Source organism: Raphanus sativus, chromosome 6 (genome assembly GCF_000801105.2).
Source record: "Raphanus sativus cultivar WK10039 chromosome 6, ASM80110v3, whole genome shotgun sequence".
NCBI lineage: Eukaryota > Viridiplantae > Streptophyta > Magnoliopsida > Brassicales > Brassicaceae > Raphanus > Raphanus sativus.
Genome location: NC_079516.1, coordinates 9,620,814 through 9,634,086, shown reverse-complemented (window position 1 = coordinate 9,634,086; position 13,273 = coordinate 9,620,814). Strand labels below are relative to the sequence as shown.

Genomic DNA, 13,273 nt, shown 5'->3' with positions numbered 1-13,273 from the left:
TTCCTCTTGGTCCAAATGCAATAAAAGTGTATGTGGATGAGGTATTAAACCCTGATGCATACATATGGAGGCCTACTGTGGGGAAGACAGCTATGGAGGATTATCAGAATTGTTTTCTAGCATGGCCAGCAAATAGCGTTGTGTTTGACTCCGAAACACCCACCTCTAAAGCAGGAAGTTCTATGGCAGGAAGTTCAAAATCAGCAAGTCCTTCTTTTAAGAATCAAAAGTCTCCACTAAGTGCAACAGCTACTGCAACAGGTGTCAACGTTCAGTCTAGTGCTCAGGGTTCTCCAGTTACCCCACCAGCTCCTACAAAACAACCTGCAGCGACAATGAAAGCCAAGTCACATGTAATTCCAGCATCTCCTCTTCGCAGATCAGAGGTAGTTTCTGTCCTTGCACTACTTGATTGGTTGTGGTTATCATTCCTGAATATTGGTTCTGCTTTGTGGTATTGTGGTTTGTGGTTGCAGCGTAACAAATTCAAGCCTAATCAAAAAATTAAGCTGATGGATCTGTCCGGAAATAATGTGGTCGTCGCTGAAGGACGTTGGTCATCGAATAATCCTGAACATCTTGTCCACTTTCAACCTTTGGGGTCTGGTGCATGTCGAGTCTTTGTGGATGTTGTGAAGGTTAAAGATGCTGCTGTGTGGAGGACATCGTCTGAGATCGAGTATATGGAAGATGCACTTGGAAGCTGTCTTGCTTGGCCAGAGGATAAAGTTCTAATGGTGAGATCTCGTTTATTTGTTACATTAGTGTGGAGATGTGTCAAACTAATCAGAGATATGTCTTTATGGGCAGGTTTAAAAGAGCCAAAGGAACCAAGCAATAAGACATTTGTAATGACTATGTTTTTATTGACTCTGTTTTTATTTACTCTGTTTTCTAAAGACATCGTCGGCTTTCTGTTTCTCTGTTGCAGAACGTGATTACTGTTGTCTTAGTATTTTCCTTTGGATCTTTGTATTCAGTTTGAAACTTAAGTAATTAAGTGTTTTATGATATCATGATTTATCTTAATTCACAACAAGGCCCATAATTTAATAGTTCACTATATACACTTCAAATGTCCAAATACAATTTCACATAAAAAAAACATTTAGGGTTTAGGGTAAAGATAGGGTAACGATAGGGTTTCGTGGTGTAGGGATTGTATTAGTGTTAAAGGTTAAGGTAATGATAGTTTTCAATGATTCATTGAAAAATATACAGATTCTGTTTAGTGAAGATAAGCAAAAATAACAATAATCAAAGTAAGCTTTCCAAACCTTTGTCATTGAGGGTAAACATGTTTATGTCAAGTTTTAGGGGTTAGGGTATAACTTGGTTAACTTTGAGTGTTTTGTCTATATATGTCCACAAAATGCTGTTTTTCCACATTTTAGTTTGTATTGGTTATATGATCACTTAAAATGTATAAACACATTCAAATACAAGTTTACACCATCCTAAATCATCAAAACCAAACAAAATCGAGGCTGTTCTTAGCTGAACTCCATTTTGTCGTTATCTCAATAGAAGAGAAACAATAAAAAAATCGACAGATTTCATCCATTTGATTGAGATGATCAAACGGTGTAGATTACTTCTTTAGGTTATCCTCGCCCTTCTCCCTCATTGGTCGACTTAGTTTCTGGAGGGAAAACAAAAATTTCCTAATTTTGGGAGCCAAAATATCTTTATCTCATTCCCACAAATCTCTCTCACGCCTTCTCTCCACCACAAATCTCTCTCACGATTTTCTCTCACGCCTTCTCTCACGACTAATCTATCCGAGCCTCCACAATTCAATCCCCACTTTACAGATCGTTCTCTCCTTACAGGTTATAGCGACCTCTAAACCCTTGATTTACTCATCCATCTCTTTCTCTGATTATAGTTCTCTCCTTACAGATCTACAAAGATTTGAAGTCTTTCTCAAAGATAACCAACTTCTGTTAATTTCCAGGTCAGAGAAACTCCAATATCTTCAGACTAACTTCTGTTAATTTTTCAATTAAATCTATTTGTTGTATTTTGTTCGATTTGGTGTATTTTGTTGAAACTCAACTTTTTTTTCCATTTACAGTCTTATTTAGCTTAAAGCTCTAACTTTGGTTAACTTTTCAATCTCATCTAGCAACTTTAATGGCAGCAAGGAAGGAAATAGTCTGTGCACTCGCGGCAACCGGGGTGAACCCACAATTCAGACAACAACAGCCACAAAAAACAGCCACAACTCAATTCCAACGCCCAATACCAGAACCAGGACAGTCCTCAGGAGGCAGTGATGTCGAAGAGATAACAAGAGCCGAGTTCAGACGCTCTCAAGGCTACCACTTGATACGCATCGAGGAACCTGAAGAAGACATCGACCCAATGTTCCGGAACGTTATCAGATCCTTGAATGGTTGGAACTCAGCTCCAGTAAGACGCCCACACCAAGCACATGGACACTCCTCACGAGCCAAGGGTTCTCGTCAATAATATTTCTATAAAACATTGCTTCTGTCTGTGTTTTATTGACTTATGGATTGTACTGAATCTAAATTGTTTCTTTTGCCATGTTTGTTATTTGTGTCTTTTATTTTAATAAAAATCTTGATTTTAATTTTTTTAAAAAATTTACAATTTATGCTATTCAATATTCCGAATAAAACAATTAATCATATCTGGAAAATTAAAAATAGCAATCAAAATTAATTTTCAAATGTATCATTTTACGAAATTTTTGGCATTTCAAATTAGCTAGGGAAATTAAAATCCTAGCACAAGAAAACTGCTATTTTTTCATTATTACGTAAGGTATAGACAAAGCTATTATAGGTCCAAGACTCGAAAACCACAAATGTTGCAAGAATATATTCCATGGCAAGAGGAAAATGTCATCATAAAATATGTTATTACAAAAACAAAACGCCATATTAAAATATGAAACAGCACGAAATGTTCGCTATAAATAATTTTAATTTAGCAAAAGAAAAACGCTATAATATAGAAACTTTTAATAGCACACGAAAACGCGCTACAATAGGGGGGGGGGGGGGGTCTACCATAGCTGCGGCTGTCATAGCGTAAGTGTTTTCGCTACTAAAACGATACAATAGCGTTTCCACGGCGCTGGTAATGTTGATATTTCTTGTAGTGAGATAAACCTAGAATTATTTACTAAGTGAAAGTTTAATAAAAGCTTTCAATAATAAATAGACAATCAAAACATCAATCATTATTTGTGTTCAACTCATGGATCTATGATCTCTCCGTCGATTAAACTGCAGCAAGAATGAGTGAGAGACTGCGTCGATCATTTCCTCTCAACCTTTTTCACATATGAAACTGAAAACAAAAGTGCATGAAGGTGGAAGAAATAAGGGTTCAAGGTGGGTACTAGCTAAAAATGAGATAGCCATTCATGATCAAGAAGATTGGTAAAAGGAATAAGAAGTCATGAATATAATTTCTTTTCATGATCTAATACCCATGTTTAAAAGAAATTTAGTCAAGATTAGGTTCAAGTAAAGTGGAGTTCAAGTATTTCCAGTGTAACCTCGACAAGCATGAATTTTCTGGAGAAAGAGAGATCCAAAAATTAGGGTGTTCCAGATCATGTGTATGCTCCTCGTTCATTGATGATTGTCACTTAATAAGGTGTCTAAAAGTACAATGGTGGTTAAGATCTTCACAAAATAAGGTCTTCATTCCCAACAAAGTTTTATCTCTGCAAAATTGACTCAATAAAAACATCAAAATGACTCAAGACCCAAAAAAAAAGCAAATGAGATTAGTAGCACACATGCCTCCCTCAGACTTACTTTACACCATCCCTTGTATGAAATTAAATCAAAGGGAGGTAAGAAACACAAAACAGAAAATGGATTTACAATGACAAAGATGGTGGTGTTACTCATTCTGTGCTCTCTCTATCCTCATGTATGAGCTCTCTCATGTTCCTGCTAAAGCACTGCAATGGAATACAAGGTGATCTCTCTCATTTCCAGTCTGCTCACTTCTACCTGCTCCTGATGGTGATGCTTGAAATCAGCCACCAGTGATCGTGCGAAGTATCCTCTTCATGAGGTTGTTTTTGTTACTCCGAGTCTCAATCATCGAACGCTTGTACTATGTTGTGTATGCCTCATTGGAGATTTCAGCAAAATCATATGCGTCCCTAAAAAGGTTCATATGTGTCTGATATGCTGGTGATGAATCTTCAAAGTTACGCCTGGAGCAGTTTCTCCCTTGGCTAGAGTAGTTGCTCCGTTGGCTAGAGCAGTTGCTCCTTTCAGAGGGGCAGCTTCTCCGTTGTTGCTACCCTCAAATTTGAAGTATTTCAGATTTTTATGCCTTTTGACCTGAAACTCAATTAACTAAAACCAAACTAAGGTATTAAAAATTACCGGTGGATTGTGTCCCATTGGTTTAAGCTACTAGCTTGACTTGTTTAGCCAATTAGGTTGGAGAACTACATGAGGAAATTTTGTCTCCTTGTGCAATGATTGTGTCAACAAGGTATGATTTCAATCGCTTACCATTCACAAAACCCTCTCCTCTTGAAGTGTCCAATAACACAATAACTCTGTATAGTCGAACCTTCTTTGTGGTGAAGGGTCCAGACTATCTCGATTTTCAAATTTCTATGGAATAACTTCAGCCTGGAGTTCTAGAACAGAACTTGCCTTTATTTCCTTATAAATTTTGAGCTCTTAGGCCAGATTCCTATCATCTTCCAAATCGTGGAGCTTAATGGATCACCTTTCAGCAATTGTTTTGGTATCAAAATTCATCATCTTCACAGCCCATGCTTCCATATTTTCAAACTCCACATGAAGATGAAAAGCTTTACCACACAACAGGTGATAAGTAGTTTTCCTAAGTGAGGTCTTATAAGGTATCTTTTAAGCACAAAGTGCATCATTGAGCTTTAAAAAACAATCCTTTCCAGTGGTGCTAACATATTTCTACAAGAGTTTCTTGATTTCTCTATTAGACACCTTAACTTTACCACTTATTTGTGGGTGGTAGGGGTTGCAACCTTTTGCTTGACTTCATTCTTGTTCAACAATATTTCAAAAATATTGTTTATGAAGTGACTATCCTCATCACTAATCACCTATCTAGGTACTCATACGGGAGAATGAAGACAATTTGTGTGGCTTGCCAATTCCTTGACCCATTTAGACACAAAACCCACTGCAGCCATGATGTATTTCATTCTTAAACGATGGTAAGAAAAAACTCAATTTCCAAGATGAAGTTTTGGGGCATCTCATTGTTTTTGCTAATGTTTTCTTGTCTCTGAAAATGAGTGCACTTGCAGATGAAAGCATGTGCATCATGAAAACATTTTAAAGCATCAGATTCTTGACTAAAAGATCTTAAACATTGTTTTGAACGTGGAAAAGTGTTCTGGTTATGAATAACCATGGCAGTGAAATAAGATTCATGGAATCTATGCTTCAGTCACAAAGCATGAATATTCCATCTCTGCTATGTATGTACAAGTATGGTTCATCCAAAAAATAGTGTCTTACATACATAACAAATTTTCTCTTCTTATTATCCATAAACTCTACTAGTTCAGTGGCGGATCTAGACTCACATTTAAAGGGGTCATAAATTGGACTAAAGCTCAATATAAAGAAAAAAATAAACTAAAGATGGATTAATGGAGACTCAAACCCAATTAATGGAGTGTCAAAAGTTGTGTTTCCTAACCAGAATTGCTGCAGAATTTTAACATACTTATAACAAAAACACTAAAATATAAATTAAACATGTCTCATGTGGCCCCTCATTCCACAACGTGGATCCGCCTCTGCACTAGCTCTTTCACTTCAACGAGAAATGAGAGAGAAAGTGAAGGGGAAATTATTTGTATGGATAAGATATAAGATATGAAGAGTAGATGTTGAGTTTAATATGATTTTAGAGCTTGAAATTGGTTGTTCATGGTGGATGATGTATTGATGACTATGTAAATATTGTAAATAAAAGATAAAGATAAAGGATAATTGTGTGTTGAAAAAAGGATGATTGAGTAAAATACTCATTTTCGGAAAATAATTATATTTTCATGAATAACTAGAACTACTAAAATGAATATGGCAAACGAAAAAAAATTAAGAAAAAACAAATTAGAGTCATTTTTGTGTTTGACAACAAGTTTTAAGTCATTTTTGAAAAATCACCAGTAAAAATAGCTCCAAAGTTGGTTAGAATAGGGAACAAAGATATTTATATTTATTTGATCATAACATCATTGGGTTAAAATCAATTATAAAACCAATAACAGACTAAATAAATAACAATACTAAATAAATAACAAGGAAATTAATTTGATCATCTCAAATTAATATGATTGCCTTCGTATAAATTAACCAATAGTTGTTCTCCAAGTTAGAAGCCTGTCAATATATTATAATAATCAGGAAACTAATTTGATGCATGAGCTTCGGTTATCATCTGTATAAATCAACGAGATCCACGGCAACGTTCTTCCGTCTCGCATCCTCTGCGGTAATGATTGACTTCTTGCTTCTTGCAGGAACCAGGATTCGCTTTATCGCAAGCCAAAGCGTGATCTCCACCATTAAGATCACCATAATTTATGTATCTTGCTTCAATATTGGTTGCTGCAAGAGCCAAGAACACTACAAGAACTAGAGAAACAAACACTTTGACATTTTTAGACATCCTCGTATTATTACTAATTATTTTTTATCTTCCAAATAAATTAAATAAATAAATTTATAAAAGAAATCCTCGATAGGAGTTCAATTTATTTTATTTATATATTTAATTTTATTTGGAGTTGGATCTCTTGGGTTATGAGGAAGAGTTTATTGCTGTTTATATAGTAGAGAATAGATGGATTTTAAAGTTGGCTATTTATGGATGATGATTAGTAACCACATAATTTTTAGAAAAGGGATGTTTTTAGTAAAGAGAGCTTACTAATGTTTTTCTAAATTAATCTAAACATTATATCTCGTGCAACAGTGCTGCACATAATTAGCTTTCGGCTTTAGTTAGCCCAGAAAAAACTAACCGCAAATAAGACGAGCTTACAATTCCAACGAATTAGTCATCGGTAGAAGAGGAAATACTTTTTTTTTTAAATATAGGCTGAAGATAATAAGTGATCCTTAACATAAGCTTTAGCATCTCCAATGTATTATTCTAAATTTTACTTCAAAATAATGCAACTCTAAATTGGAGTAAAGTTTTACTCCAATGTATTACTTCATTTTTTACTCCAAAATAGTTAATAATTGTTAATAATATCTTATACTTATAAAAGTTTACCAATTAACCCCAACTATTTTATATTTGCAAAAATGCCTTAAAATATAATTTATTTAAATTAAAATTTATTATTAAAAGGTACAAAAAATCACAAAAATAGAATAAAACATAATATATAAGTTGGTTCAATAATAAGCATTAGAATATTTTTCTCACAAATGATCAACTAATGCATTCCGTAATGAAAAAATGAGCTTCTTCATCTTTGATATTCCTAAATCGAGCAAGAAAATTTTGAAAGACATTTAAATCACTTATTTATGTTATTTTTATTTTATATTATTTATGTTGTTTAATTATGTTATGCATTTTATGTCAAATTGTTAAATAATAAAATATCTTGTTTTTCATTTTATTTTATCATTTTAAAATATTATTTAAATAAGAAATAAAAACATTAAAGATTTAAAAGACCATTTCATAAATAAAAAAAGTTCAACTCCAAAATGGAGTAATGGCTAGGGTTACTCCATTTATGGAGTAGTGTTGGAGATACCCTAAGTCTAACTAGATTTGATCCGCAGATTTGTTTTCAAAATTAAGTAAAATTTTTAAATGAACTTTTATATAAAATATTGCATTAGTTTGGACTAATATCCGGATCCGTGAACCAAACCAAAATGAAAAAAAATAGGACTAAGATAAACTGAATTTCATTAATAACAAAGAAACAAATAAACGTTGCTGATTTAATCATATAAATACATTATACTAACATAACATCTGAATCTCACGACCAAAACGTTGCTTATTTAATCCAATAAACAAATCGATTGAGATTTTCTGTCATTCAGTTATTTCAATATTACATTTTCTGTCATTCAGTTATTTATTTATCTAAAAATTATTAAATGTATTTTGGTATAGAAAATGTCAGTCATATATATATATGTATCTCATTACTAACACGTAAATATGCAATAAACAAAGCATATTATTCGATTTATGTTCCTTATATATGTAATATTTTATTGACCGGTTGAGCATACATTCATATTTTAATCACTTTGGTATATATAAAGTGGATCATGTGTTTTATCTATAAATATTAATATATACACTTTATAAAATTATGAAATTCTTAACCTTCTTATGTGTTTTATACTATATAATACTAGAATGTCAAATTATTTCCCTTTACATTTTATAGAATACAATTTAACCATTTCAATCTAATACACAGTTCACATATGTTAATAAAATATCATATATCATATTACAATGCACATAGTTTACATCACAAATTTAGTCATCTTTGTAACATCAATATACATACATAGATAACCAAACATCATATATACTTATTACGAATTTAATATGGGCATATATATCAGATTAGCTTTTGAATAATGGTACACAATCTCTACCTATTAAACAATGAACCATAAACAATCCTTGAATATTCTCATAGTTATACAACAAAATTTAACCCAAAAAATAATTAATCCAGTAAATGCAAATATTAGTTGTTTAATAGATGATATTTCTGAAGTCTAATCTAAATTATAGAATTTTGTAATTTCTACTTCATTTCATGATATTATAAAAATTAAAAATATTTGTTATGAGCTTAAAATAATATTTACACGCAATATTTACGTTAGATATTACAATGTATAGATTGTACTCATAACAGCTTTTTTATTATTATTCTATAACAAAATTAATTTCTAGTAACAACACGTTTTTTCTACATTCTCCTAGGCTAATTTCAAATTTTTAAATAAAATATTAGATAATTTGAGGTTTTAAGTTTAAATATTAAACAATTCGGGTTGTTCGGATAAAAATATCGTATAATTTGGATAATATTTAATATTTTAAAAAATGTATTTGGGTAATTAAATTAATAAAACTAATTTTAAGACATTTGGTTATTTGAAATTAAATATAATTAATATTTGAGAGTATATTATTTGTATTTTAAATATTTAGGTATCTATTTGGTTCTTTGTTATAATTAAAATTGAGTTCAAATTTTTTTTTTTTTTTCATTTTAGTACGGTTTGGTTCGGTTCACGGATTCGGATATTTGTCCAAACTAATGCAATATTTTATATAAAAGTTCATTTAAATATTTTACTTAATTTTGAAAACAAACATGCGCTTCCAAAAGCGGATTAAAGTTTATTTTATTAAAAGATAATCATGTTCAATTGATAAATATTCGATTACATGGCCGCAGACGATCATTTACACTGCTCCCTTAGGCTCAGAATCTACAATGGTTACATCCCTGTTCGAAAACGCAATCTACAATGGTTACATCCATGTTCGAAAATGCGGCCAGGCGGCCGTGTAATCATCCGCGTATATGTGATGCGTCTGATGTAAATCACTAAATTGTGTGCAAGTTCTGGTTCTTTTTGACGGGTTGTCGATTTTGGTTTAGATTTTGCTTGGATCAAGCGATGGCTCATAATGATGAGCGTTACTCTCCCATCGACCAGGTGGATACAGTCTAAAACCAAACAAAATTTAACGACATTTTCAGAGCCAATTTTGACAACAAACCTGAATCAAATGCTCTCAACGATTTAGTCAAAATAGCATTTTAAAATCTCAGTCACATCAAAACAAAAACGGAAGATGATGTAAAACGTCAACAGAACAACCAACGTCAAAATTGCCAACATATAAAAAAAAAACTCGACACAATAGTTTAATGTGATTTGAAAAACCAAAATCTAAGCCTTGACTCTGCCATAGAACTTGGCCTTCTCTTCAGAAGTCTGGAAACGACCGTGTCCACCATTGGATGCTGTGTCGATGAACTTGAGCTTTATCTCCTCCAACGCAACCCTCGAAGTCTGCTTCAACAATGTCTGTCTCAATGTCACCACACGTTTCTTTGGCCCCACGCAACATCCCTTGATCAACAAATAATCATCCTTCACTATCCCATAGTGCGGGAATCCTCCCATCGGTGTGATCTCCTTCTCGGTTCTGTCAAGAGAAACAGAATAAGACAAATGTACAAGAGATGTTTAAAACATAAACGAGAATGTTGTCTTATTTACCTGTCGAACTCAGTCATGGCAGTGTGAGTCTCTTGTCCAACTTTACCAAGCCTGTAAATCTTCTTGTTCATCTCAGTACGGTGGTGGTACCCGTTCTGCCCGGCTCTAGCCACTGTGTAGGAGACTCTAGCAGGGTGCCAAGCTCCAATACAAGCTACCTTGCGGAGACCACGATGAGTCTTCCTTGGAAGACGGGTCACACCCCATCTTGTAACCACACCTTCGTAACCTTTTCCTTTGGTAACACCAATGATATCAATCATCTCATCTTTCTGGAAGATAGCATCTACAGGGACTTGCTTCTCGAACAGACTGTATGCATAGTCAACCTTCTTTGCTATGTCTCCACCGTTGACCTGAATCTCATTCAGATGAGCCTTCTTCTGCTTGAGCCCTTTCATCTTCCTTATCTGAGTGTGAGCAAGAACTCTGATGACAGTGCAGTACTTCTTCATCTTCTCCAGTTGACTTTGAATGTCTTTCTTGCCTTCTTCGGTTTCATGCTTCTTTGAGTATTTGGTGAAAGCCTTCTTCTTGGATTTGGCCCAGTTCTTGTAGAACCTCCTCCTCACTTCTTCGCTCAGATGCTGAGCCCACACAGTGCTTAGAGAGCGTAGACCTCGCGGTGTCTTCACATACCCAACCACACCGACAACGACCATTGGAGGTGTCTCAATAACAGTCACAGCTTCACATGTTTCCTTCTTGTGGAGCTCTAGCAATCACATTCAAAGAAATAAGCCAAGACAGACAAGCAAATGCAACAGTTTTCATGTAAATGTTGTGAATCAAAAACAGAAGAGAGTAAGAGAACATACTTGATCCAGGTTTTTCAACTTCTCTGACAATGTGAGTCATCCCAGCTTTGTATCCCAAAAAGGAAGTGAGCCTGCAAGGCTTATTAGGATCATCCTTAGGGAATGCCTTCACTGTAAACAACAAACTAGGAGTGTCAGATCGAAACAAAACAAGCCATATTAAATAACATGCTACGAAACAATTTGCGAGACAGCAAACAAGAAATATACACTAGTTATAAACATTTATATAATCACAACTTCAACGCTCTGCTAATAAGGTTACATTGCATAAAGCAACTTACAAAAATGCAAGAAATGGATGGTGAAATGAAAATAGTAACTTTGAAAACATCTATCTACAAGCAAAGGGATTACCTTTCCCACGTTGCCTGTTAGCCCTTTTCCTTGGAAGGAAACCCAAAGAACCATGTCTTGGATGCTCAAACTTTCTGTGAGACATTCTCTCTACTCAGAAATACACACTGCCCATAAAAAGGATTTAACTTTAACACAAAGATGAAAAAACTAATCAAGCAACGAGCAAACAACTCCTTCAAAGATGACGATGCCTAAACCCACAAAACAGAAGGGCAAAATAAACAGGAAAACATATGTTTCAGCTCCTAAGATAAAATAAAAGTCTACACGAGTGTAAGTAACTCAAACAACAGATCAATAAACGCCAATCTAAGTGATTCATAATTCTGAGACAAAAGACTAAAAGCAAAATACTGCCAGAATTAGTCGTTTTTACACAAAGGTGACAACAGTTAATATAATTCTACATAACCAAACATGCAAATATATGTCTCTGCGCTTAAGAGAAATAGACAAATAAGATTAACCAGCAATATATATACAACAACAGATTATGAAATCAAACAAGACACATTAAGTATACTCTCAGGACTTGTGTTAACGTGACACGAAATGTTCCCCCGGATCAAAGGCCTATGGCATCAGTGAAGATAACCAAATCTCAAGCTCACTTTTGTAAGTGTTTCTCACCAGAAAGCCATTTTTAAAAATGGTTTTCCAGCAACAAAGAGCAGATCAGAGATTCCAGCCTTGATTTTGGATAAGGGTTTCCCGAGGGTTTTCATTCCGATCATCACCACAAGAACATGAGTATATACTGATGGGCATCTCATAACAAAACACTTTCTCATACAAAGAAATCACAGACAAGAACATTAAGTATATGTTAAGCTATTAGAAACGTAGACATTAATATACAGGTGTCAGGGAGTAAAGACATCCAGATTCAAGAAACCAAGGAGTAAGCTTGTGTACCTTACGTCTATGGCGGCGATAAGAGTAGAGATTTTTTTGTTGGAGACAAAGTATGGATGAAGGTATTTTATTTATATGCTTATCTATGAATTAGGGTTTTCTAGGGTTACACCAATATAAATATGGGCTTCGCCCGAAGCAAGTTTCAAACCCGTTAAGGTATCGAAGTTGAATGTTTTGGATCTGTAGACTTTTGTTTAACTTGTAGGGTCCTTGAGCTCGGCCCGTATATATATATATATATATAGAGATTAACTTTAAAAGTTAAAAGCATAAAATCACTTTCAGCCTTATCTTAATTTTTTTTGTCCTCAGTTTGAAATTGAACTAGACCTTGACCCGCCCGACCGGACGGGTATTATTTTATGTTTTTAGTTTTTATTTATATTAAATTATATATTTGTAATATTTAGACATAAATTTAGATTGGAAATTCATTTTATAATTATAATAAAAATTAAGATTAAATGTTTAACAAAATATTTTGATATAAATTTAAATTTTCTAATTAAAATAATATAGAGATTTGGTCATAATTTTTTCCAATTCCAAAATTTTAACATTCTTTAAAAAAATATAAATAAATAAAATATAATCTTATACGCTGTTGTTGTTTATTTCTATAACTTGACCCATGGCCGTATAAATATTTGTTTTCACTAAATTTTTTCTTTGTAAATTTGTAAATTATATGTATTACATTATTGTTAATATAACATTTTAAAGCAACAATTTATTTATTACTTAGATATGGAAAAATGTAAAGATAATTTATTATTAACCAAATTTTAGAAGTTAACGTAATTATAGAATAAGTTTATGTATTTTATATGTATATTAAATAGTTGAGAGTGATTATAGGTTATA

General features: G+C 33.3%; 2 protein-coding genes across 2 annotated transcripts; both read right to left on the bottom strand.

The window, feature by feature from the left end:
* Positions 1–6,209: 6,209 nt before the first annotated feature.
* LOC108810052 (protein RALF-like 15) lies at positions 6,210–6,800 on the bottom strand. Its single transcript, XM_018582179.2, has one exon. The coding sequence runs from the start codon at positions 6,679–6,681 to the stop codon at positions 6,460–6,462; it is 222 nt and encodes a 73-aa protein (XP_018437681.1). The 5' UTR covers positions 6,682–6,800; the 3' UTR covers positions 6,210–6,459.
* Positions 6,801–9,808: 3,008 nt separating this feature from the next.
* Positions 9,809–12,476, bottom strand: LOC108805728 (60S ribosomal protein L3-2). The gene is made up of 5 exons (XM_018577657.1): positions 12,407–12,476; positions 11,489–11,595; positions 11,132–11,242; positions 10,314–11,028; positions 9,809–10,239 (listed from the first exon to the last, which is right to left on the bottom strand). The coding sequence occupies exons 2-5, from the start codon at positions 11,571–11,573 to the stop codon at positions 9,981–9,983; spliced, it is 1,170 nt and encodes a 389-aa protein (XP_018433159.1). The 5' UTR covers positions 11,574–11,595; positions 12,407–12,476; the 3' UTR covers positions 9,809–9,980.
* Positions 12,477–13,273: the final 797 nt, after the last annotated feature.